Genomic DNA, 24,587 nt, shown 5'->3' with positions numbered 1-24,587 from the left:
CAACCACGTTCTTACGACCAGCAGCCTCACCCGTCATCCCTGGATTTCTGCACTTACACTGTGGCACTGCATAGACCAATGATGCTCAAAGTACCATGTACCCAACCCTCATTAATTCCTCCCTTGAGATTTCCAATATTTGTCTCCTCTAAGGGAATCCAGGTTATTTTACCAGCAGCTTCTCAGTGAAAGTAAAATAGTTCCTAAGAGAAAAAGTCTTTTCTCTCAGTTCCTCAGAGAAAAATGTTTCTGTTTCTGAAACTCCATCCTGGACACTGGTCTGCCATCAGGAAGCCAGAACGCTTTATTGGTATCCTAAGGGACTAAAGGGATGCTCGGGCACTCATCTCACACTGCTGCTGACTGGTGCAAGCCAAGCCTGGACCTTCTAGACAAAGGTGAGTTTGGGGAGCATAGTGTTCAGATTTTTTGCTTTTTACTAGAAACGGGTGTGTAATCCTCCTTCCCCAAATTGTAATCCAAGCTGTGAGTGGCAAACATGTCTACTGAGGGTTCTTGCCCCCCTGACTTGGAGTTTTTAAATTATTTATTTTTGGCTGTCCTGGATCTTTGCTGCTTTTGCTCAGGGTTTTCTCTACTTGCGGTGAGTGGGGGCTGCTCTCTTGCTGCGATGCATGGGCTTCTCATCGTGGCAGCTTCTTTTCTTGTGGAGCACAGGTTCTAGGGATTTGGGGCATGTGGAATCCTCCTGGGCCAGGGATCAAACCTGCACCCCTGCATTGGCAGGCAGGTTCTTATCTTGTAAGCCATCAGGGAAGTCCTGCAGTTTCCCTTCTGATACTGAACAATCTTTACAGTACGATCCCCAGTGAAGAGGCACCCCCACAGGCCAACAGCCAGTGGTTCCCAGGACTTCCTGACCTTTGTGTGTTTTGTGTCACACTGTCACCATGAGGCCGTCTCAGCCTCAGTCTCATCGGGTGCTTTTACCCAGGGCTAATTTAGAGGCCCTGCACTTGCTTTTGCCTCGGTCACATGCGCTAATCTGCTTGTGCTTTGTTACAGACTGAATATTTGTGTCCACTCCTGATTCATATGTTGCAATCCTCCTAATGTGATGGTGCTAGGAAGTAGGGCCTTTGAAGCTGACTAGGTCATGAGGGTCCGTAAAGAAGCAGAGCACCAAAGAATTGATGCCTTTGAACTGTGGCGCTGGAGAAGACTCCCAAGAGTCCCTTGCACAGCGAGGAGATAAAACCAGTCAATCCTAAGGGAAATCAACACTGAATACTCATTGGAAGGATGGATGCTGAAGCTAAAGCTCCAGTGTTTTGGTCATCTGACTCATTGGAAAAGACCCTGATGGTGGGGAAGATTGAAAGCAGAAAGAGAAGAGGGCAACAGAGGATGAGATGGCTGGATAGCATCACAGATGCAATGGACATGAACTTGGGCAAACTTCAGGAGATGGTGAGGGACAGGGAGGCCTGGCGTGCTGCAGTCCATGAGGTCACAGAGTTGGACACGACGGGGCAACTGAACAACAGGTCATGAGGGTGAAACCCTCAGTAATGACACAAATGCTCTTATTAAAGAGATCCTGAGGAGCACCCTTGCCCCTTCCACCATGAGAAGATACACTGAGAACACAGCTCTCTGTGAACCAGGAAGCAGGCTCTCACCAGACACCAAGTCTGCTGGAGCCTTGATCTTGGACTCCCCAGACTACAAAGCTTTGAGAAATAAGTGTTTGTTGTTTAAGCCACCCAGTCCATGGTATGTTTGTCAGAGCAGCTGGACCAGTCTAAGTCATGCCTGATCACCACAGGCGGGCCACAGAGTCAGACCAGCGAGATGCCTCTACACATCAGGGTTGCCCTGGCTCCCACAACTTAAAATACTGTTTCTTGTCTTGAATCAAAGCCCCAGAGAGCAGTTTTATCCTTTTGGAATGGTTTAAGCGAGGAATCTTTTGGTTAACCTTCTTTGTAGATCTGAGCTGTTCAGTTCCCATCCAGGGGACTGGAGCAGACGAGAAGGCAATTCTGAATCCTCTAATGACACCCTCAGCAGAAACTGTTTCCTTCATTTGAAAATCCTGGAGTCCTTTGCCCGTAAGACACATCCCAGCTTCCCCTGTCCTTCCCCCATCATTTAGTGATATCCATCTGTGCTAATTAATGCCATGAATTCAGTCAGTGCAGGGACTCTCTAAGGTGGATACTTCACATTGTTTAGTTGCTAAGTCGTGTATGACTCTTTTGCGACCCCATGGACTGTAGCCTGCCAGGCTCCTCTGTATCCATGGGATTTCTTTTAGATACTCATTATTTAGGTAGTGTAGTCTGAATATTTAACGTAAAAACATGTGTTAGAATGATGTGGGGGATGGAATGAATGATCTAACAGGAGAAGACACATAGCTTGCATGCTCTGGGTGATGGCGACATCGCCCTGCTATGTGTCTGGAGGTTGAGCCCTGATTCTTGTCTCCTCCTCCCTTCCTTGCCCAGACTATCACCTCCACTCCAGTTAAGATACTGATATCCCCTGGAGAAGGGCATGGCAACCCACTCCAGTATTCTTGCCTAGAGATTCCCATGGACAGAGAAACCTGGTGGGCTATGGCCCACAGGGTTGCAAAAAGGAGGACATGATTGAAGCAACTTGACATGCACACACTCTGGGTTTCTAGGGGCTTCCCTGACGGCTCAGCGGGTAAAGAATCCACCTGCAATGCAGGAGACTCAGAAGATGTGGGTTTGATCCCTGGGTCAGGAAGATCCTCTGGAGGAGGAAAATGGCAATTCATTCTAGTATTCTTGCCTGGAGAATCCCATGAACAGAGGAGCCTGGTCCAGAGTTGGTTCAAAGGGTCGGGCATGGCAGTGCACGCACCAGTGAAAACAAGAAAGACAAGTTTGTTTAAACTGGCACTGAATTGAATGGCAACCAAATGCTATCCACTTAAAATGAGAAAGAGTTCTGTAAGATCAAATCCACTTTATTGGATGAATTTTCAGCAGTGCAATGCTGTTCTTTTTAATGAGAAGATTGACAAGTCTTACACAGGGAGGAAGAGATTTGACACAGGAGTTTAAGGAGATGTGTTTAGCAAAAACCAAGTTGAGCAGAATAAGTGGCTTCTTCCCCAAAGCAATAATTCCCCATCTAATCTCTTTTCACAGCTCATTAATTCCCTCGGAATCAGAAAAAGGTGTTTCCCAATTATCCTGCCATGGGAGAACATTGCTGGTGGATGGAAGCTGACATCCACAGCACAGCACACACAGGGGCGGCCGGGAAAGGTGGGACTGTCTTCCTTCCTTCCAGGGAGCTCGGGAGCTGCCCTGGGGGCAGGGGTTTATGCAGGATGATGGCCCATCTGTGTTTGGGAGGCTCTGCTCTGGGCCCCATGGTCCTCTGACTATCTATGGCCTTGAGCAACTGAATTAACATCTCTGAACTTCAGTTATCTCTTTGGCAGCAAGGGATTCCTAAGAGTTTCTCAGCAGGCTTCTGAGAATTACACGCCATCTTCCAGGCAAGGACCTAACCCATGGGCACATAGTAGGTGCACAGTAAAGGGTGTTTGCCCAAAGATGTGTTCAGGGCATATTTTTAGGTGACAGCAGGCAACTTAAGAGCAGGGGGAGTTGTTTTAGTTTGGGGCAACTTCAATACAGAAATTTCAAGTGTCTGTGGCTTTCACTTCTCAGGAGACCCAGGGCTGAGGCCTGTATGGAAGGCAGGCATGGGGTCAGAGTGTGACAGAAGGTGCTGGCTATTACCGATCACAAGCAGGAGAGCTCTCCCCAGATGGATGAGGGCTCCTTCCCCTCCGTCAAGGCCAGCTGCTGCAGCCAGGACCTCAACCAGCAGAAGGAAATGACAGGAAGTGGGCTGACTGCACAGGGAGGGTGGCGTCTGGAGGGGAGAGTCATGGGCAAAGCTTGTTCAACCTGATCTGGGAACGAGTTTCTTTGGGCAAGGCCGTGGAGACCTAGCAGGTGTCAGATGGATGCTGAGAGGTTGAGTGGAGGAGACTTACCTTCTTCTGAGCTCCTGGGGGCTTTGCCCTTACAGGGGACGGTTCCAGAGCAGAAGCACATGGAAGTTGAGGCAGGAAGTTAGCTCCCAAGGCTTTAGGGTCTGACCGATGAGAATGTTCTTTAGGATTTTGGAAGTGCTGAGGCTTGTGAGCAGCCACCTTGCAGCCAGCCTGGCTCACCTCTCTGTGACCCATCAGAGGTGACGAACCGTGTGGCTAAGGGCTGGGACTCATAGGTGGCTTGTGGGTAGATTTAGTGTTTTTAAAGTGATCCACAGTGAGTCCATGTTGATACAAGAACTATCAGAAAATCACTTGTGGAGTGTTTCAGACTTTAGTTTGATCAGCTGGTCGCCAAGAAGGATTGCCAAGGGATACAAAAGGCAGCCTTCTTGCCTTTGAATTTTCTTGAGAAACAGCAGCTAAGGTGCTCAGTGGGATTGCTACCCGATTCATACCAGTGAAGGGGGCTCTGGCCTCTCTGGGGGCTTTCCAAGAGGATGGTGCCGATCTCTTCTCTTTTGAGGCTCCACCATGTCTGCAGTTGGCTGAAACATGACGTGGCCTGGGTTTGTGGGGATTACCACAGAGCTAGGACACAGGGGAGTGACTCACGTGGCCCCTTGGGGTTGCTAGGTGCAGGCGGGTGTGAAATTGCCCAGGACCCAGCCCGGCTGCAAGGCCTGCTTCTCCTGTGATTTCCCCATCCTTGCTCACCTGCCTCACTGAGCGCTCTAAACCTGCAGGCACTGATGGGTTTTGATGAAGGCAGCATTTAGATCTGGTGGGGTGGCGGGGAGGGAAACAAATCAGTCCTGCAGTGCAAGCCTTGGATCTGGTGGGCTGCGGATGGGCACCCACCTCACAGTTCCAGCTATACCTCCTCAAGACCCCCAAGGCATCCAGTCTTAGTGTGCCAGGCTGCCTGCTCTCCTTTCCCTGGAGGAGAGGATTCCAGCCCATTCCTGGTTCCCTCCACGACCTGCTTCATTACAGAGGGATGCCTGCCTGGAGTCAGGACTCAGCGCCAGCCTGTAGGGAAGACCCTGCTCCTCCCTGCTTCCTGGGCCCCCCTCTCCAGATCCAGCCCCTTGCCTGAGAACTGGGTCCCCTCCCCTGAGTGTGGCCGCCTGCCTCCTCTTCTCTGCAGCCCCAGCACCTGGAAAACCCAGCCTGCGATCCAAACCCAGTCCCCCTGGCTCGGCCTTAACTTCCTACTCTTACTCCCTGGGGAGGTGCTTTGCATCCAGGGCAGGAAGAGGGTTCCCTTTTCAAAGGTCAGCCGAGAGCTCTGCCATGGTGGTGAGGAGGTCTCCACAGCTCTGTGACCGGAACTTCTGACATCTCTCCAGGTCTAGGTCAGCTGATCGGAAGCCTGTCAGCCTCCACACGCCTGATGTACCCCATCACCATGACAGCTGCAGCGTCTGTCCGTCCTCTTCCTGTACCTCCAGGCTAAAAGGGAAAGCCTTCTGCCATTGTTGGTTTTTTTGGCAGTACCACTTGGCCTGTGGGATTCTAGTTCCCCACCAAGAGGGATCCAGACCTCAGCAGAAAAGCTCAGAGTCCTGGCCACTGGGCAATTAGGGAAGTCCCATGCCTTGCTGTTCTTAAGGCTCTTCTCCATTCAGCGCTCTCTTAATGTTCACCCCTTCTCTGATTCTCCATGTTTGCAAGGTGAGGATGGCACCCACCCCACTTTCCTGGCCATTCTTCCTGCCCCCCCAGCCCAGCCACCTCATTAGACCCCCACCTGTCGGAGAGGAGACCCAGGGCAGCAGCACCAGCTCGGAGTCCCCCACCTCGGCTGGAAGGTGGTGCCAGCCTGACAGGCCCTTCTCCCTGTGCTTCACGTCCCTGCTTCACCTGGTAGCAAAGCTTGAAGTCAGCGATCTTGGTGACAGCTGGTGCCGCTGCTCATTTTAAAATTCAGCTTTTGTTTGCCTTTCTCTGTATGTCTTCCCTCCCCCTCCCTGCTTCAGCACTGACTGGCTCATCTTGCCCTCTGACCACAGCGTTCTCCCTGGATGGATCACACCACGGGCTCCGAGACTGTATGGGAAACCACAGTGAAGGTGAGAAGCACTTTGAGATTCTTGGGGCCAGATGTCCTAGCACAGGTCCAGCTGCTGGGGTTCTCTCTTTGGTGGGAGGTGCAGGCACGGTATGGCTGGGGCGGCCAGGAAGTGAGCCCCGACTAAACGTCACCCTAAGGAGAGCAGTGGTCTGCAGGCTACATAGGACCTGCAGAACACGGCAGGGAAAGCACACACTTCACAGGTAATGCTGAGATCCAGCGGTGAGGGCCTTAGTGCTCTGAGTGGTCACTGGTGGCAGATTTGCAAGGAATTCTATGTGACCTGAACCATTGAGGTCTCTGAGCTCCCCTGGGGACCGGGGATTGGAGTTTCCAGATTGGAGGAATCTCCCACCCTGAAACCACAACAGGCTCCACGATGGCCAGAATGAGGGGAAGGGGGCAGCAGCCTTCTCTAGGTGTCAGCCCTCAGCGGGAGGAGGCTGCTGGTTGGGCTGTGAAACCCCAAGAGGAAGGTGATCCGGGCCAGTTGGCAGAGAGAGGTGTTAGGACAGAGGCCACCTGGGTGTTTCACTGTGAGACAAGCCCTCCTGGTCTGGCTCTTACCCCATGTGACACAGGCTGGGGAGGAGAGACAGCACTGCCGTGGGGACCAGCTGGAAACCACCTGCTCCAATAGATCCTGGGCTGGGAGGTGCCAGGACTCGGTTACTACTCTTCCCCACAGAGCCTTAAAGGCCACCCCCACCCCCAAAACAGCACACTCAGCACATTCACACAACCCAGCCCACTCAGCCCTTCAACCCCAGCCCTGCAGCCTCTGTGCTCATGAGAAGGGAGCACAGAGGGGAATGAGGGGAGGTCACGGGGAGAGTGCCGTCCTCACGCAGAGCCCTTGGTCTCCTGGGACCCACTCAGACCCTCAGGCTCTTCCTCTCCCTCTGGCTCCGCCTCTGCACCCAGCTCTGCTCCAACGCAGCCCCCTGGCAGTGGAGGGCTGGGGAGGTACTGCAGGAGCCGGCCTTCCCGCTTCATTTCTGCCAGCTCTTTGGCACAGCAGCTGGGCGTGTTGGTTTCATAGGTGTCGTGGAAGGTGTTGTAGTCCACCTCATAGAAGCCCTTTTCCAAGGTGAGGACTGGTGTGAACCGGTGGCCCCAGAGCACCTCGGTATCCATGTAGGAGCTCCGTGCTTGGCAAGTCATGCCTGGGTGCACAGAGGGCACACGTATTAGGAGTGGCCACAGCCTTCCATCTATTATCCATCCATCAGCCCATCATCCATCATCCTTCTATCCATCCATTCAACATCTTTCATCCATCTGTCCATCTGTGCATCTATCCATCATCCATCCATTCATCCACCCATCCACTCATTCATCACTGATCCATCAATCCACCCACCCAATTATCCTTCCAGTCATTCATCAAGCATATGTTGAATGTCAGCTTTGTGCTAAGCACGATGGAGACATAAAGCTGAATAAGATACAAGCCTTGCCCTAAGGAGCTCAAGGTGTGATGGAGGCAGAAAATTAGAAACTAACAATGCAAGATTGTGGAGTAGGTTCCTAGAGACTGGAGTGAATAATTCAGGAATGGGCATGGTTCCTGAACATGCATTAAGTTCTAGAAGACTGAGACAAGAAAAGATGAGGAAAGTTTGAACAAAGATAAATTCAGAGTGGCTCAACCCAGAGAAGCTGACAGGCATTTAGAATACATGGGGTTGTTTGGGGTGGATCCATATGGGCAAAAGCCTACATGTGTGTACACACACACCCATGGATGTGTGCACACACACACACACACAGCACGGCTCCTTGGTTGGAGCATGCTCCAATGCCCCCATTCCCTGTCGGCTCAGCCCTGGCATGCCTATGTTATTTTTAGGTGCTGCTTTCTCTCCAGAGAGGACAGCTTTGTTTATGGATGAGGACGCCTCTGTCCTCAGGGTCACAGGGAAGCAGTTTTCTGATATTTAATCTTTTGGTTGAGGAAGGTCCTGGCTTGTGCTCTTTGAAAACTGAAGGAAATGTCTGCTTAGCACCCCCTCTCCCCAGCTTAAATGTTCTCTGGCAGGGGTCTCAGGGGTCTCTCCCTGCACCCCAGACCCACAGAGCACCAGGTAACCCCAGTGCACCCCACGTGCTCTTGGCTCGCGTGGTCCTGCCTGCTCCAGATGTCTCCCCTCGGTCCTTGGACAACCCCCAGCTCAACAGAGGTTTAGAAACCCATGCTGGGCACTGACCAGTCCAGACACAAGGCAAAGATCTGCAGGCTTGGGGGCCCCAGGAAACACAGCGAGACGGGACCTCTGTGGGTGCTTTGGACCAAGCCTCCCGGGGTCTTCCTGCCCTTCTTCTGTCCCACCTCTTGGGAGGGGGCTGTTCTATGACTGGAAACCCACCAGTGTGCCTGGCAGTCAGCTTCCAATGCATTTGTAAAGGACAGAAGCCTCTCTGGGTGGCAGGCATTGTGCTTCACATACACCCCTCTGTTTCATCATTTAACCCCCTCCCTTGTGAGCCTCTGAGGTTTGTTATCTTCATCCTGCTGGCGAGTTGAACAACCTGCCCAAACTCACACATGCAGGCTGCACAGAGCTGCGCTGGTCAAACTTCGGCCTGAACTCATAGCCTGTGCTTGGTTCCATGAATGTGGCAACCAAGCTCCTAAAGTGGCTGAGATCAGAGCCCGTGTGGGTGGCGGTCTCCCTCTCTTTCCTCTCAGCAGACCTGGAGTAACCCGGGTCATGGGAAGAGAGGAGGGCAACCAGATGGGGCAGATCAACTGAGGGACCTGACTCTGAGCAGTCACGCTGGGAGAGGTCAGCAAGTGGCAGTGAAGGGCCAGCGAAGAGAAGAAGTATGGATGGTAAGGCACTTTTTTCCTACCTGTCTCCACGTTCCCAAGCTGACCTTTGTGGTCTCGAAATGGAGCTCTTTTCCCAGAATCTCAGCCCATGTTCTGGTCTAACCCTGGCTCCAAGGATGGCGTGACCTGCAAGCTCCCAGTGGTGAGAGGAGAGTCTGCCTGCACCCCTCTGTCCTGTCCCAGGGGTTCCCCGGCTGCCACCATATGCCGCCTGGCCAGCCTGGGTCCCCAGCAGATGGCCGAGCAGCTCCCCCCGCCCGGGTCTCTGGAGCGTGTTCATACCCTAGAGGTTTTGCTCCACTCGGGAAGGTCTGTCTGTGGCTGCCCCATCCAAGCCGCCCACCCAGCCCCCCGGGAGACCAGGAAGGCTTGTTTGGCCACCTTTGTGCCAGGCCCCCAACCTCATGGGGGGCAGTGTGGTGTGGCTGACAAACTCTAGATGCCTGAGTGACAGCCCCAAATACGACAGACCCTCCTGTCTGCATGAAGCAGCTTCCACATCTGTGAAACAGGGTCGAAGCCAGCCCTCTAGTGCCGTTGCCAGATTAGAAAAACATGTATATTCTCAGCTCCAGTGAGTTTTCTGTGAGTCATCCTTAGGGCCAGGCCAGGCGCTCAGATGCCTCTGTGAGTGAGAAAGGAGGGCAGGAAGAAGGGGGAAGCAGAGGAGGGCCCACAGTTAGCGGGGCTCCCTTGCCCAGGGAGTGTGGTGGGGATATGGGCTCCTCCAGGCTTGGCCTCCCTGAGCCCCGCACAGAGCTGGGAGGTGGGAAGCGCTCAGCTGCCATGAGTCAGTTGCTGGGCAGGGAGGTGCTGGCCAGATACGTGTGAGTGGGATGCACTATCTTCTGCACACACCTGTGTTCACAGAGCCCCTTCCACAGGGAAGCTGAGGGACAGCCTGCCCCACAGGGGCCTAAGGGTGTGGGACTTGTGAGTCTCTCCCAGAAGAGGATTCTGTGACTTTGGGAATCACCCCGTCCTTGCCTCAGGTGGCAATTCACCTGTAAAGACCTGCCACATCCTCCTGTAAGAAGCCCGTTCACCTTTGTTCACCTCAGAGTTTCTCAAAGTTATGTGCTCACAGAACCCCCTTTGGGTGACACCTGCTCCAGGATGGGGGCAGGAGGGAAGGACAGGTGGTGTAGCCTGTTGGAAACCAGGCTTTGGGTCACCTGGCTTTGACCTGCATCCTGGTTCAGTGACTTAGGACTGCTTACCTCTCTCTGTCTCTTGTTTCTACACCTGTACCTGGAGGAAAACCATCTCACTCAATGAGCTACTGTGCGCTTAGAGTCTAGACCATGCCCAGACATTGGGGGTTGAGGGTGGGGTTTCAACACACGTTGTGTGTGTGTGTGTATGCACGCTTGGTTGTGTCTGATTCTTTGCGACCCCATGGACTGTAACCCACCATGCTCCTCTGTCCATGGGATATTTCAGGCAAGAATACTGGAGTGGGTTGCCATTTCCTTTTTCAGGGGATCTTCCCAACCCAGGGATCAAACCCAAATCTCCTGCATTGGCACTTGGGTTCTTTGCCACGGAACCACCAGGAAGTCCCAACACACATTATCTGCTCTCATAATTCCATCCTGAAGATCACCATTTGGGGGTTGGGGCTGATTGAGCTGCCACCTTCAGGCTGCACCTTCTGGAATCAGCAGGGGTCTGAGCACCAGGGCCGGGGAAGGGCTGGGGAGGGGGGGGGGAGGGGCTGGGGAGGAGAAGGGGCTGGGGAGGCTCACCTGTGGCCTCCACCATCCCTTCCAGGATGACCACCACCTCGAATTCCTCCTGGGTCAGCTGGGCCCGTGACATCTCCCAGAAAGGGCTCTTCTCGTTGATTTCGTGACAGATGATGAGCGGGGAAACCAGGAAGAGGCGGTCGTCCCCAGTGTCGAAGCCCACGTTGATGTCGGTCTGGTTCAGGGGGATGAACTCGCCCTCCTTGGTCTGCCGGGACTTGATGAGCTTGGCGCGGATGGAGGCCTCCACGATGTGCGAGTTGCGGAGGTCGCCCACCCGGAACATGAGACAGAGCTTCTCGTCTCGAAGTGAGATGACGGCATTATTGGAAAACATGAGGGTCTCAGCTCTCTTCTTGGGCTGGCTGATCTTGACGAACATGCACCCCACCATGAAGGCGTTGACGATGGAGCCGAGGATGGCCTGGACCAGCAGGAGGACGATGCCCTCCGGACACTTCTCCGTGATCACCCGAAAGCCGTACCCGATGGTGGTCTCCGTCTCGATGGAGAACAGGAAGGCAGACACGAAGCCGCTGAGGTTCTCTACACAAGGGATCCACTCCCGGTCCCCGACGTGGTCCAGGTCACCCCGGATGTAAGCAATTAGCCACCAGATGAACCCGAAGAACAGCCAGGTGACGGTGTAGACCATGGTGAAGACAAGCAGGTTGAAGCGCCACTTGAGGTCCACCAGGGTGGTGAAGAGGTCGCTCAGGTAGCGGTAGGTCTCCTGGACGTTGCCGTGATGAACGTTGCACTTGCCGCTCTTCTCCATGTAGCGCTGCCTCGGCTTCTTGCCCTCTGACAGGAGGCGCGTGCGGTCGGTGGCAAGGGGGATGTAATCTCGGGCCTGTTTGGGAATCTTCTTAGGGTCCCTGGGAGTGACCCCAATCTCCATATCCTGGTTCATGGCATTCCTAGAATCGCCAGCCATGACTGGCGGGGGCGGGGGGGGGGGGCGTGCATTGAATTAAAAAGACATTGTCAGATGGCCAGTAAGCAATGAAAATATGCTCAACGTTGCTAATTGTTAAGGACATGCAAATCAAATCTACAATGAAGTACCACCTAACGCCAGTCAGAATGGCCATTGCCAAAAAGTCCATAGATATTAATAATAAATGCTGGAGAGGATATGGAGAAAAGGAAAACCCTCCTACAAAGTTGGTGGAAATGTAAATTGCAGCCACTATGAAAAACAGCATGGAGTTTCCTCAAAAAAACTAAACAAGGAGCTGTCATACGATCCCACAATCCCACGCCTGGGCATATACCTGGACAAAACTAGAATTTGAAAAAATACATGCACCCCTATGCTCAAAGCAGCATTATTTACAATAGCCAAGATACAGAAACAACATAAATGTCCATCAACAGATAAACAGATAAAGAAGATGTGATACACACACACGCACACACACTCAGGAATATTACTCAGCCATCAAGAGTGGAATACTCTTTTGCAGAGTGTAGTACCATTTGCAGCAACATGGATGGGCCTAGAGATTATCATAGCAAGCAAAGTAAGTCATAAAGAGAAAGACAAATACCATACCATGCCATATCACTTATATGTGAAATCTAAAATATGATACAAATGAACATATCTATGAAATAAAACAGGGTGGTTGCCAAGGAGAGGTGGTGAGACAAGGGTGGAGAGGGAGTTTGGGATTAGCAGATGCAAACTGTTATATATAGGATGGATAAACAACAAGGTCCTACTGTGTAGCACAGGGAAATATATTCAGTATCTGGTGGCAAACCATAATGGAAAAGAATATATATGTATATAACTGAGTTACATAACTGAATATATATGTATATAACTGAGCTGTACAGAGGAAATTAGCACCCCATTGTAAATCAACTATACTTCAATAAAATTTTAGAAAGACATCCTCAGTGATGTAGGCTGTTCTGATTCACAGAAACCTTAAACTTCAAGGTCACTCTGCCTTTGTGCGCTCTACTGTACAGTGGGCCAGTATATGTGGACCAGAGGCAGCCCGGGGAATGCTCAGGGCAGGGATCCTGTTTTCTGGATCCTATATTTGTTTTTATTCCAGGTACCTAGTGCGGGTTCTATCATACAATGGAAGCTCGGGAGTTATTTACTGAACAAATAAACGAACACATTCTAGATGCAAACTTCATGCTTACTGTTTAAAGGCTTTAAAGAAACCTGAGAGAAATTATTTTTATTTTATTAATATTTATTTATTTGGCTATGCTGGGTCTTAGTTGCAGCATACAGGATCTAGTTCCCTGACCAGGGATCGAACCTGGGTCCCTAGCTTTGGAAGCAAGGAGTCAGCCCCTGGACCACCGGAGAAGTTCCTGGGAGCAATTTTTTTTAAAGAGTAATTGCAACACTTTTTTAAACGCCTGCTGTGTTCCATGCTGGATAGGTACAGTCACTTGTTATCACCACAACAACCTGTTGAGAGCTTGTAATCTCCATTGTAGAAACACCACTCAGGCATCAGGCTCATTTCTAAGTCTCTCTCCCTCCTTTAGAATGTAAGCTCCCCCTGCCTCAGGCTCAATTTGGGGCCTGTTCTGTTCCCTGATACATTCCAAGTACCCAGAGCATAGCCTGGCACTGAATAATTGGATGAACAACTATGAGGCCCAGTAGCCCCATATGGTGAAGGCTGGGGAAGCCTGGTGTGCTGTGTCCACGGGGTCCCAGAGAGCTGGACATGACTGAACGACTGAACAGCAAGAACAGCATGAGTCCCAAAGAGGATAAGTGACATCCAGGTGGAAGAGCTGATATTTGGGTTCCAGCCGGTCGGGCCCAAAGTCTGTGCTCTTTCTTTTATCCCTCCCTATCTCCTTTCTTCGGAGAAGGCGATGGCCACCCACTCCAGTACTCTTGCCTGGAAAATCCCATGGACGGAGGAGCCTGGTAGGCTGCAGTCCATGGGGTCACTAAGAGTCGGACACGACTGAGCGACTTCACTTTCACTTTTCACTTTCATGCATTGGAGAAGGAAATGGCAACGCACTCCAGTGTTCTTGCCTGGAGAATCCCAGGGACGGTGGAGCCTGGTGGGCTGCCGTCTATGGGGTCGCACAGAGTCGGACACGACTGAAGCGCCTTAGCAGCAGCATCTCCTTTCTTGTAGTCTGAGATCTTGGCAGCAGACAGAAAGGAAAAGGCAGCATGTGTCTGATTCACCCTGTGGTCACTCGAACCGTCTGAGCGGGAAGTTGCGCTGTCTGAGCACTTACCAATATAACAAATTGCTGTTTAGACTCACCATTATAAATTCTGATACAGTAATTCCCTGCTCTGTGAGAAATCAAGATAGGCAGGATGTTCATGCCCCAAGGCTTTCAAAAGGGTTGTAAAATATTTTTGGAATATATCTAGTGCTAAGTTGCTTCTGTCTTGTCCGACTGTTTGAAACCCTATGCACTGTAGCCCACCAGGCTCCTCAGTCCAAGGGGTTTTCCAGGCAAGAATACTGGAGTGGGTTACCACTTCCTACTCCAGGGGATTTTCTAGACCCAGGAGTTGAACCCAGGTCTCCTACATTGGCTAGTGGGTTCTGTACCAGTATACTGCACTTTAAAGAAACACCTAGAATCCTGTAGAACTCCATCTACAGTTTTTCTGATATTTTGCTCACAGACATTAAAATGCTCTAACCCAGATGGGAAGGAAATCTAAAGGAGAGGGAATATATACATATGTAAAACTGATTCACTTTGCTGTACCGCAGAAACTAACACAGCATTGTGGAGCAATCATACTCCAATAAAACTTTTTTTAAAAGATGCTCAAAGACTCTGATGAACCTGGGCGGGACCATAAGACTCTGTAGCCGACAGCAACAGCTTCAATTTCTGCCCAGTCCTGAGCCAGTTACTGTGCTAAGAAATCAGTATTGTTTGATCTCATTTAATCATCACAATAGAGCTCTTACACTAGTACTGTTATCATCCTCTGTTTTCAGACAAGGAAAAGGAATCACAGGTGGTAAGTGGCCAGCTTAGGTTTTGGATCTAGGTGTGTCTGGCTCTAGCCCAGGGGCTCACAGTACCCACCAAGCAATGGCTTGCGGTCATTGAGATTCTAAGGCTCTGGCTTAGACCACTGGACTGTTCTTCCTAGAAAGTTCTAGGAGCTTCTAATTCTGGGGATACCATCACTCAGCCCTCTTCTTTCTAAGCATGTTCTTGATTTTGCAGTAACTCTCCTTCCCAGAGAACCAGGTCCCCGATGGAACAACCTGGATGTATGTTCTATAAACCATGAGCTAACTGCCTCACTGACTGGTTGAGGAAGTTCTCACTGCTCCCTGGGTGGCTGCTGCAATTTCAAGATGACCTTTCAAATATCATATTGAAGGGTCCTAGGAAGTGCTGTTTGTCAGAGACATCCGCTAGCCATTTCCTATTCCGCACAGGCCACCTGCTCCCTGTCCTCTGCGTCGCAGTTACAGAGATAAATGAAACGAGGAAGAATGGTTGGTGCCGCTTTGCAGGAACCCAAGCACGATCTCACTCTGCCCCTTAGCTAGGAGACTGTTTACTAAATCCCGACCAGAGATGCCCAGAAATGAGGAGAAATGCTGCTGATGCTGAGGTTCCGGGGACTCCTGGGGACCCCAGATGCTGGAACCCAGATGGGGGGTCCACTGAGAGTGCTTCCTGTGGCTTCCCCAGCTTCTGACACTGGGCAGGGCAGGCTCAGTACCCGTGAGAATGAGTCATGGACAAGAAAGCACACTCTCTGCCCTCAGCTCTTTCAGGAGGGCAGCCTTCCACTGATTTTCTGCACTGTTTCCTTCTTTATTTTTAAACCTACTTTCATACATTCTCGCAGGAGAAAGCCTTGTCTGTACTGGACACAGAAAAAAAAAAAAGGCTTTCTGGGACACCTCCACCCAGATCGGAAAACTTCTTGGGTCCAGCAGACAGGAATAGTGGGTCTGATCTCACCCATTCTCCAGGTGAGTGAGAATCATCACAGGAGGGATCACCTGCTCAACTCAGGGTGAGACCTGGATTCCAGCCTAACATCCAACACACCTGCTCTGGGATCCAAAGAGAAACAGCCTTAACTTTCTTTGCCTCAGTTTCTTTTCTTTAAGTTGTTTGTTTATTGTTGGCTGTGCTGGGTCTTCGCTGCTGTGCATGGGTTTTTCTCTAGTTGCGGTGAGCTGGCTTCTCATTGTGGTGGCTTCCCTTATTGCCCAGCATGGGCTCCTGGGCTTCAGCAGTTGCAGCGCTCAGGCTCTAGAGTGCAGGCTGAGTAGCTGTGATGCACAGGCTTAGTTGCTCCGGGGCATTTGGGATCTTCCCAGACCAGGGATCCTACAAGTGCCTCCTGCACTGGCAGGTGGATTCTTTACCACTGAGACAACAGGAAAGCCCTGTTTGCCTCAGTTTGATCATGGACACTCGGGGAAAGAATATATGAGAAAAAAAAAAAGTGTAAGCACAAACTCTCCTTGAATTGAAATTTAATGCAATTGCACAGTAACCTCATTTTATTTTATTCTATTTATAAAGATTTTTTTTTAATATGGACCATTTTAAATGTCTTTATTGAATTTGCTACAATATTGTTTCTGCTTTATGCTTTTTGTTTTTTGGTTGTTTTTGTTTTTTTTTTTTTTGCTGTAAGGCATGTGAGCTCTTAGCTCCCAGACCAGGGACTGAATCCATACCCCTAGCATTGGAAGGTGAAGTCTTAACCACTGGACCACCAGGGAAGTCCCATAACCCCATTTTAAAGAAGAGAGAGGCAGGGAGCATCTGATACTTAAAGGCCCCGTGTATGATCTGTAGGGCAGGTGTCAGGCATGGAGCCTCAACCACCTGATTCCTACTTAGTGTTAGTGGATCAGTCATGTCAGACTCTCTGCAGCCCCATGGACCATAGCCTGCCAGGATCCCCTGTCATGGGATTCTCCAGCAAGAATACTGGAGTGGGTAGCCATTCCCTTCTCTAGGGGATCTTCCTGACCCAGGGATCAAACCTGGGTTTCCTGCATTGCAGGTAGATTCTTTATCGTCTAAGGCACCAGGGAAGCCCCAAATTACTTAGAGTAAGCAAATTGCCCACACTAGAAATCTCAGTCTCCAGTGCTGTGGGCTCAAGTCAAAAGGGTTTTCATGGACAATGAAGATTCTCTAATCAGATTTTCAAGATCCTCTGTATTAATTTATGCATTCACTGAACAAGCACTAATTGAAGAGTTATTTGAGTCCAACTCCCGTGCTCAGAGCTAGTAATAATGCAGTAAGGTGAATGCAGGCCCAGGCCTTGTATACTTTGTATTCTAGCCTTGCCTCTTTGAACCCAGATGTCTGTGGAGAGAGAAGCAGGGAGAAAGCGTGGGCCTGGCCGAGGCCAGCCGAGTGTGGGCACTGCTTTCTGCAGGGCCAGGGAGAGGCCCTGACGTGAGCAAATCCTATTCAATCTCATCAAGGCCAATATTGCTCTCCATCTTTCATCCTCTCCTACATACTGAATGGAAAGCTGTGCCCAGACATGATTAAAGCTTCTGGGAGAGGCAGAGCTTCAAGTCCGGCAAAGTGGTTTAATCTCTTTGATATAAAAACACAAGTGGAGAAAGAATCAAAAGAGGAAAACTCAAAGGAAGTTGTATTTCAGAGGATGCATTCATTAATCTGACATCCATTTAAATGCACCTCTGTATTAAGAATTTCAAAAAATATCTCCCACCCAACCCCCAGTGAAGAAAACTCTGTGTCATGGGATGCTTTAGGAAGTCATGGACACAGCAGCTTGATAGAAACTGCACGTGGGGACCAGCAGGGTATCCTGAAGACAGCACTGGCCTGGGAGCCTTGTCTCAGACTGTTTCCGACTGTGAAATGGGCATAGCAGGCACCCTTAGTGATATCCTCCTTTCTCTCTTAGATGTGCTGGGTCAAAGTCTGAGTTCCCTCGGATTTGGGATGAGATTGGAGGAAGAGTATTGGGGGTTTCCTAGGTGGTGCTAGTGGTAAAGAATCTGCCTGCCAATGCAGGAAATGCAAGAGATATGAGTTTGATCTCTATATCAGGGAGATCCCTTGGAGAAGGGAATGGCTACCCACTCCAGTACTCTTGCCTGGGAAATCCCAGAGGAGCCTGGAGGGCTACAGTCCATGGGGGTCACAAAGAGTCGGACATGACTGAGTGAGCATTGGAAGAACAGTATTGGAGGGGAATATGTTCACTTCTCAGACTGAGATAATTGTATACTATGCTATATGAATCTATACAGTTGTACTGCTTACTAAATATGAAAAGACTCCTAATTGGCTGATGAATAAGTTCCCCCAGTGTCCTCAAGGATCCTCAAAGTAAGCAGGGAGAACAAAAAGTCTTATCAGCAGAGTATGCACTGGAAACAGAGAGGGCACAAGAAAGCAGGCAGAATTCTGAGAGGGCCCCACGATTCCTGCCCCCAGACACTCCCGATGCATCCCCGGGTGTGGGGACACGATTCTCACTCCAGTAATAGGGCTGTGTTCTGGTTCATTTGACTCTAAGCAAGGAGGATCTTCTGGGGTGGGCCAGACCTCATCAGCTGCTGCTGCTGCTGCTAAGTCGCTTTAGTCGTGTCTGACTCTGTGCGACCGCATAGATGGCGGCCCACCAGGCTCCCCCATGCCTGGGATTCTCCAGGCAAGAACACTGGAGTGGGTTGCCATTTCCTTCTCCAATGCATAGAAGTGAAAAGTGAAAGTGAAGTTGCTTTGTCGTGTCCGACTCTTAGTGACCCCATGGACTGCAGCCCACCAGGCTCCTCCATCCATGGGATTTTCCAGGTAAGAGTACTGGCATGGGGTGCCATTCCCTTCTCCGGACCTCATCAGATAAGCCCTTAAAAGGATTGGGCTCTTCCTGAAGCAGGAGACTGAAAGCACAAGAAGAATTAGATGGACAGACATTCCCTTTGTGGCTTTAAAGATGGAGGAGGCCACATGGCAAGGGATGTGGGTGAACCCCAGGAGCTGGGTACATCCCCTTGTTGACAACCAGCAAGGAAACAGGGACTTCAGTCCGACAAGCACAAACAAGGAAATCTTGCCACAACCACAGGAGCTTTCAAGAGAACCTGAGCTCCAGAGGAGATGCGCCTGCAGGCTGCCTGCCTGGAACCTGGTGCAGAAACAGCAGTGAAAGAGGCTCGGGCCAGCAGACAGCAAAGTCCGGGGGAGCCTCAGGGGGTTGAGGGGTAGGGTGGTGGTGGCGCTGGCTCAGAATCTGATGGTGGAGCCCCTCTTGGCCCGGAAGGAATCGGCCAGTGGTCCCAGCCATTCAGAGCCTGGGCCCAAACTGCACGGATGGTCTGGCTCCTCCCAGGGGGCCAGCCCTGGTTTCCCAGCTTTCATAATTACTAACCTTAAAAGCAAAAAAAAACACAAAACAAAGCTCTATTTAGTGCATCCTGAGACTTAACGGCAACGAGCTCAGAAGTAACACATCTTAAAAAACCCATCAGGTAATTTGTTTAAAAATCCTCTCATTTTGTAGCTATTTTTTTTAATCAACTTAGGTGGTAGTCTATTTTTTATTTCCTGGATGTCTGGTGGTTTTACTTTTTGAGTCCACGTTCAAAAAGTATCTGGGTGACAACATATGTGATACCACGCGTGTGAAGGCCCATTGGAAACTGTGATACACAAGATTCATTCATTCGTTCAGTGAGTCAGTGACCCTCCACTGAGCATCACTTACAAATGTACATGATGGCTCAGGAGAGGGGGTTGTAGGGGATGGAGCAGCACATCACCCCTTTTCTTTGCTTCCCATGCACAAATGTCTTGTTAAAATGCAGATTCTGATACAGTAGGTCTGGGGTTCCTAGACTCTGCATTTTTTCCCAGCAGCTCCCAGTGACCTTGATGCTGCTGGTCCTCAGGCCAGTCTCCCCCTGGGTACCCCCTGTGATCAACTGGGAGCTGGATGCCATGCTGACTGATGCCTGGGTCCTACACACTAGGAGCCCGACCCAGGCCATTCTGACGGGCAACAGAGACTGAGGACCCCTGCTCGACATTCTGTCCTCATGGAGCTTACACACTGGTGGGGACACACAGACAAAGATCCCACAGAGAGTGACAGAGGGACGAAGGCAGGGTTCTTGATTCAGCTTGGCCTGGGCGGGTGAGAAGGGCTCAGGAAAGACTTGGCGAAGAGGGTGCCCGGTGAGTACAGTGAGGTGAGCCTTCTTGACATGAGATACAGGAACGGACAATCACAAAAGCTCACGTACTGGGACTTTGCTGGTGGCCCAGTGGTCAGAACTTCATGCCTCCAGTGCAAAGCATATGCATTTGAGTCCTGGTCAGGGAATAAGATCCCACATGCCATGTGGCATGGCTAAAGAATAAAAATAAAAAATTGGATCTTTAAGTAAAATTTAAAAAAAAAAAGAAGGAAAAGAAAAGCTCACATACTAAATATCCATGACTGGCCATCTCTGTGATGGGTGCCTTTTATGCAGTGTCTCATTTAATGCTCAAACACATCTACTAAGTCAGTTTTAGCAGCTTCATGTTCAGATCATAAAAGCAGAGTGATTAAGTAACTTGCTTAAAGCCGTTTAGTTATTAAGTGGCAGAATTGGACACATTTGATTCCAAAGCCTCTAAACCGAGCTCTGAAACACCTGGCCGAGGAGGAAGCCGACGACACATCCTGATTGGTGCTTGGAAACCAGTTCATGATTTTGCCCAGGCTGCCGCGTAGAGCTGGGGCTGACACCCCTCTCCTCCATCCACCCTCCGGCTCTTGTCCCCAGCTAAAAGCCGCTTGTTTGTGCTTACAGTGGCTCCTGGACTTTTTCTCACTACAGCAGTATCCACTCACACAGGTCTCTAATCGCTCCAAGGAGACAGGGTGGCAGGCAACACACGGTGTCCTGACATAATCCCCGAGAGCTCCTTTGATTCTCTGTCTGGACACCCTGGTCCCTTCCAGACCAGAGACCATGAGCTGGCAGTCACTCATCTCACCTTGAACGACTCTGGCTGGATGTTCCTTCATTTCAGGTGTGTCTGCCTCTGCCAGGAGTGGGGTGAATATCTGTCCCCCCTGAGTGAGGAGGGCACGCTGTGGTGACCAGAATCCAGGAGGCTGGTACCCAACTTTGCTGCCTCCAAAGGCAGGTGAGTGAGGTCAGTAAGAGGAACTGCTGCTTCTCTGACCACCGACACACCGCATGGGCATACTGACCAGACAACCTGCTCACTCCTTGTTTTTGTTTCATTGTGTCTGACTCCTGTGACCCCACGGACTGTATGTAGCCTGAGGGTAGGGTCGTCTCCTTAGAAACCAAGAACTCCAAAGTCAGGGAGGATTCTTACTGGCTTGCTTGCCTGCACGTGTGCTCAATCACTTCATTCATATCCAACTCTTTTGAGACCCCCATGGACTGTAGCCTGCCAGGCTCCTCTGCCCATGGGATTATCCAGGCAAGAATACTGGAGTGGGTAGCCATTCCTTTCTCCAGGGGATCTTCCCAACCCAGGGATTGAATCTGGGTTTCCTGCATTGCAGGCGGATTCTTCACCATCTTAGCCACCAGGGAAGCCCATGGTAAATGCAATCACCAGGGAAATACATGGTAAATGCAACCAAAACTTCCTCTGGGTTCTGGGGACACTATAGGGAGTGGTGGGGACTGCGGTGAGTACACACGCTCAGGGGGCAGCCTTACTCAGCTCCAGCTAATACTCTCGGGCAAGAGTGTGGAGCTGCTGCTGCTGCAAGTTCTTTTACTTTCTTTTTCCAGAAAAGCTAGAAATGAAGATTTTTAAACAAGAAATCTGTTTTTCAATGTTGACAATTAACTCAACAATTTTTGAAACAACAAGCAAGCCAAAGAAAATCCATCTGTGAGTCAGATTCAGTCTGTCAGCAGCCAATTCATACTCCTGGTTTCCCCATTCAGAGAGAGGCTCCTCCCCATATGGACACGCTGGCTTGGACTCTGAGTTAGGCTGATTGTGGTGTTAAGGGTTGTGGTAATGCCAATAAATTCTCCTCCGAGCTCTCGTGTTTGCACTAACGAGTCTGCAGTGAACACAGCCTGTCAGTCCTCAGTACAAAGGAAGCCAGGAGGCCAATGCGGGTGTCACACGGGAGAAACGGGGCACTGGCTCAGTTCCCACCATGCTCCTAACCAGCCCCATCTCCCCGCCCACAGCTTTGCTCCTCTGCAGTCCCCTCTGTTACACAGAGGGCTGCCATGGCCCTGCTCTTCCCACCGTACATCCTCTGTCTACCTGCCTTCTCCTCCCAGTCACTCATCTTGCAGATATGCTGCAGGGAGCAGGGACCCAGGGAGGCATTACATCCTCTGCTTCACTGATGGCAGAAGTGGCTCCCAGTGGGAAGAGATTCTGACTATAGATGCTTCGAGAAGGTGGTGGGAGTGTCCTGGGAGGGTGCTATGGCGGTGGGGCATGAGGTAGTTTCTGGCTGGGCTGTAGTGGATGCTGATTACCAGCCACGAGGAGATCCTGGAATAGGAACCCTGTAGGGCTCTGCGGGAGGAGTGAGGCAGACCCAGGTGCTGGTTTGTGCCCAGGATGTTCCTTGCTCTCTAGGGCTCACGGAAAGTGTGCTCCTTTTAACCCTGCTCCAGGGCTTCCCTGATGGGGCAGTCAGTAGAATCTGCCTGCAATGCAGAAGACCTGGGTTCAATCCCTGGGTTGGGAAGATTCCCTGGAGAAGGAAATGGTAACCCACTTCAGTATTCTTGCCTGGAGAATTCCATGGACAGAGGAGCCTAGTGGGCTATAGCCCATGGGGTCCCAGAGAGCTGAAACTGACTGAGCAACTAATATTCTCGCTTTTCATTTTCAGGCCCAATGCCCAGGAAAAAGGATGCCACAGCTCACTCGATGTTGGCACCACTCTCTCTGGGATGCACAACTGTCCTGTGTCTGCACGGGGGTGGGGGGTGGGGGCGGGGCACATGCCAGGAGAGAGATGGGGGGGCTTTCAGTGGGATAAGGATGGAGGAAGAGGCCCTGCTGAGTGGGACCCTTGGTCACTGCAATGACTTGCACACCGCAGTCCTGACTGCTGAGCTGCAGAGACCACTGCAGAGGGGTTGCTGAGTAAGGTGGGGGCGCTCAGGTGGGGAGCACCCTGCTGCATCTGACTTTCAGAATGACCTTCCTTTGGTAGCTGTTGCAGACTCCCAGGTCCCACCTGCCTCCCTCCCAGGGGAGCCCTTGAATCTGGCCCCTTAGCACGAGACTAAGGGGACTTAGCACGGGACTACTGTTTAGAGCACAGTCAAGGTGTGTGTGGTTGCAGGGTTGGGCTGCTCCCAGGGTAAGTCAGCTGTCCCTAGGTTTGACTCGGACACACCCTGACCAGAGGGAGCTCCTTGGCGGGCATGTGTCCTTTGTGGGCTGCTTCACTTATGCCCTTCATTCTCGTTTTGTTTTTGTTTTAAATATGTGTTCAATTTATTTCCTGCAGTGGGTTATACTGACTTGTTTCTTTGGGGACTCTCCCTGGAAGTGATATGTTTGTGTGTGTGTGCATGTACTCATCTCTGAACCAGGATCCTCACGTGTATGAACACACCTATCATCTCCACAACACTGTGGAATAAGCGCAATGTGCCTGTTATACAGATAAGGAGACTGAGACTCAGAGAAAGTAGGGGACGTGCCCAGGGTCATGTGGCTGGGAAGCTGTGGGACTCACACTATCCCACTCTTCCACTTGATGTCAATCCAAGCCTGGAGCACGAGACAGAGTGCAATCTTGGTCCTGAATTATAATCCCAGCCCCTCTGGCCACACACCTTTCCCTGAATTACACACTGTTTCATAGGTCCCAACCCTGGGTCTCTTTCCTGTATGAGAAATGGAAATATCCACAGGAATCATGATGTCAATGAAATACCTGCTATTTGACCAAGAAAATGGTACACCGCTAAACACCAGTATAAGGCACTTGGTCCCCTAATCCAAATTGTTACTGGCTAAGGACAGGTATAGGCTCCCCAGGGGGCACTAGTGATAAAGAATCCACCTGCCAGTGCAGGAGACGCAAGAGATGTGGGTTCCATCCCTGGGTCAGGACGATCCCCTGGAGGAGGAAATGGCAACCTGCTCCAGTATTCTTGCTTGGGGATTGCAAAGAGTCAGACACAACTGAGCGACTGAGCAGGAGCAGGAAGGGCAGGTATGAAGCATGAAATAATACCAGTGTTGTTATTACATGGACTTATTATGGGATAATGATGGTAATAGGCATCTCCATGGGGCCTTTTCAGAACTCTTGGACTGGCTCAAGAGAATCTAATGACCTTAGTCCCACTTTGTAGTTGGCTAATTGTCCAAGGACACACACATGCTGGTTAAGTCACTTCCACGATGATGACGCTGGAGACATGGAAATGGCCTTCAATGTTTGGGGTAAAACAAATGCTAGAAGGTTTAACAGTAGGTCTAGCAAGTGACCCTGGCCCTTGGCTGCACAGAGAAGAGGGTACTGGATGCAAAATGGGTGAGCTGGACCCTCAGAACCTCGGGCAGCCCAGACTAGCATCTCATTCAGACTGTATCCTTGGTGGCGGGGTGAGGGCAGGAGGGTGGGACTCCTCCACGATTCCAAGGAAGACATAAGCTTATGCGTCAGGTTTGGGTAACTGGAGAGGAACATGTACCTTATCTGAAGCACAGTAGACTAATTCTAACTTAATTGGTCATTAAAGACACAAAAACACGAGGAGTTCATGATACAGATAGTAAGCAAAGAGAAAAAGATTAAATGGTGTTTCATTGAGGGGTTTTTAATGGCAAATGGAATTCTCATCTGAAATGAGAGTGGACAGATCTGGCATTTGAGTAAGGAGTTCAATTCTTTGGTGGAAATAGAGACAAAAATACATTCATTAGCTT

The 24,587-nt window shown here is 50.6% G+C and overlaps 1 protein-coding gene across 2 annotated transcripts in view; it reads right to left on the bottom strand.

Annotated features, from left to right (window-relative positions):
- Window positions 1–2,949: 2,949 nt before the first annotated feature.
- KCNJ5 (potassium inwardly rectifying channel subfamily J member 5) overlaps window positions 2,950–24,587 on the bottom strand; it is a 28,551-nt gene continuing 6,913 nt past the window's right edge. For both annotated transcript variants that reach the window (XM_027959719.3, XM_042237762.2), the window contains exons 2-3: window positions 10,674–11,612; window positions 2,950–7,255 (exon numbers count right to left, since the gene is read on the bottom strand). In XM_027959719.3, coding sequence (XP_027815520.1) covers window positions 6,933–7,255; window positions 10,674–11,610 — 1,260 coding nt within the window. In that variant the 5' untranslated portion in view covers window positions 11,611–11,612 and the 3' untranslated portion in view covers window positions 2,950–6,932. The remainder of the gene's footprint in view (window positions 7,256–10,673; window positions 11,613–24,587) is intronic.

Source organism: Ovis aries, chromosome 21 (genome assembly GCF_016772045.2).
Source record: "Ovis aries strain OAR_USU_Benz2616 breed Rambouillet chromosome 21, ARS-UI_Ramb_v3.0, whole genome shotgun sequence".
Lineage (NCBI taxonomy): Eukaryota > Metazoa > Chordata > Mammalia > Artiodactyla > Bovidae > Ovis > Ovis aries.
This window is presented reverse-complemented; position numbering and strand designations above follow the sequence as displayed.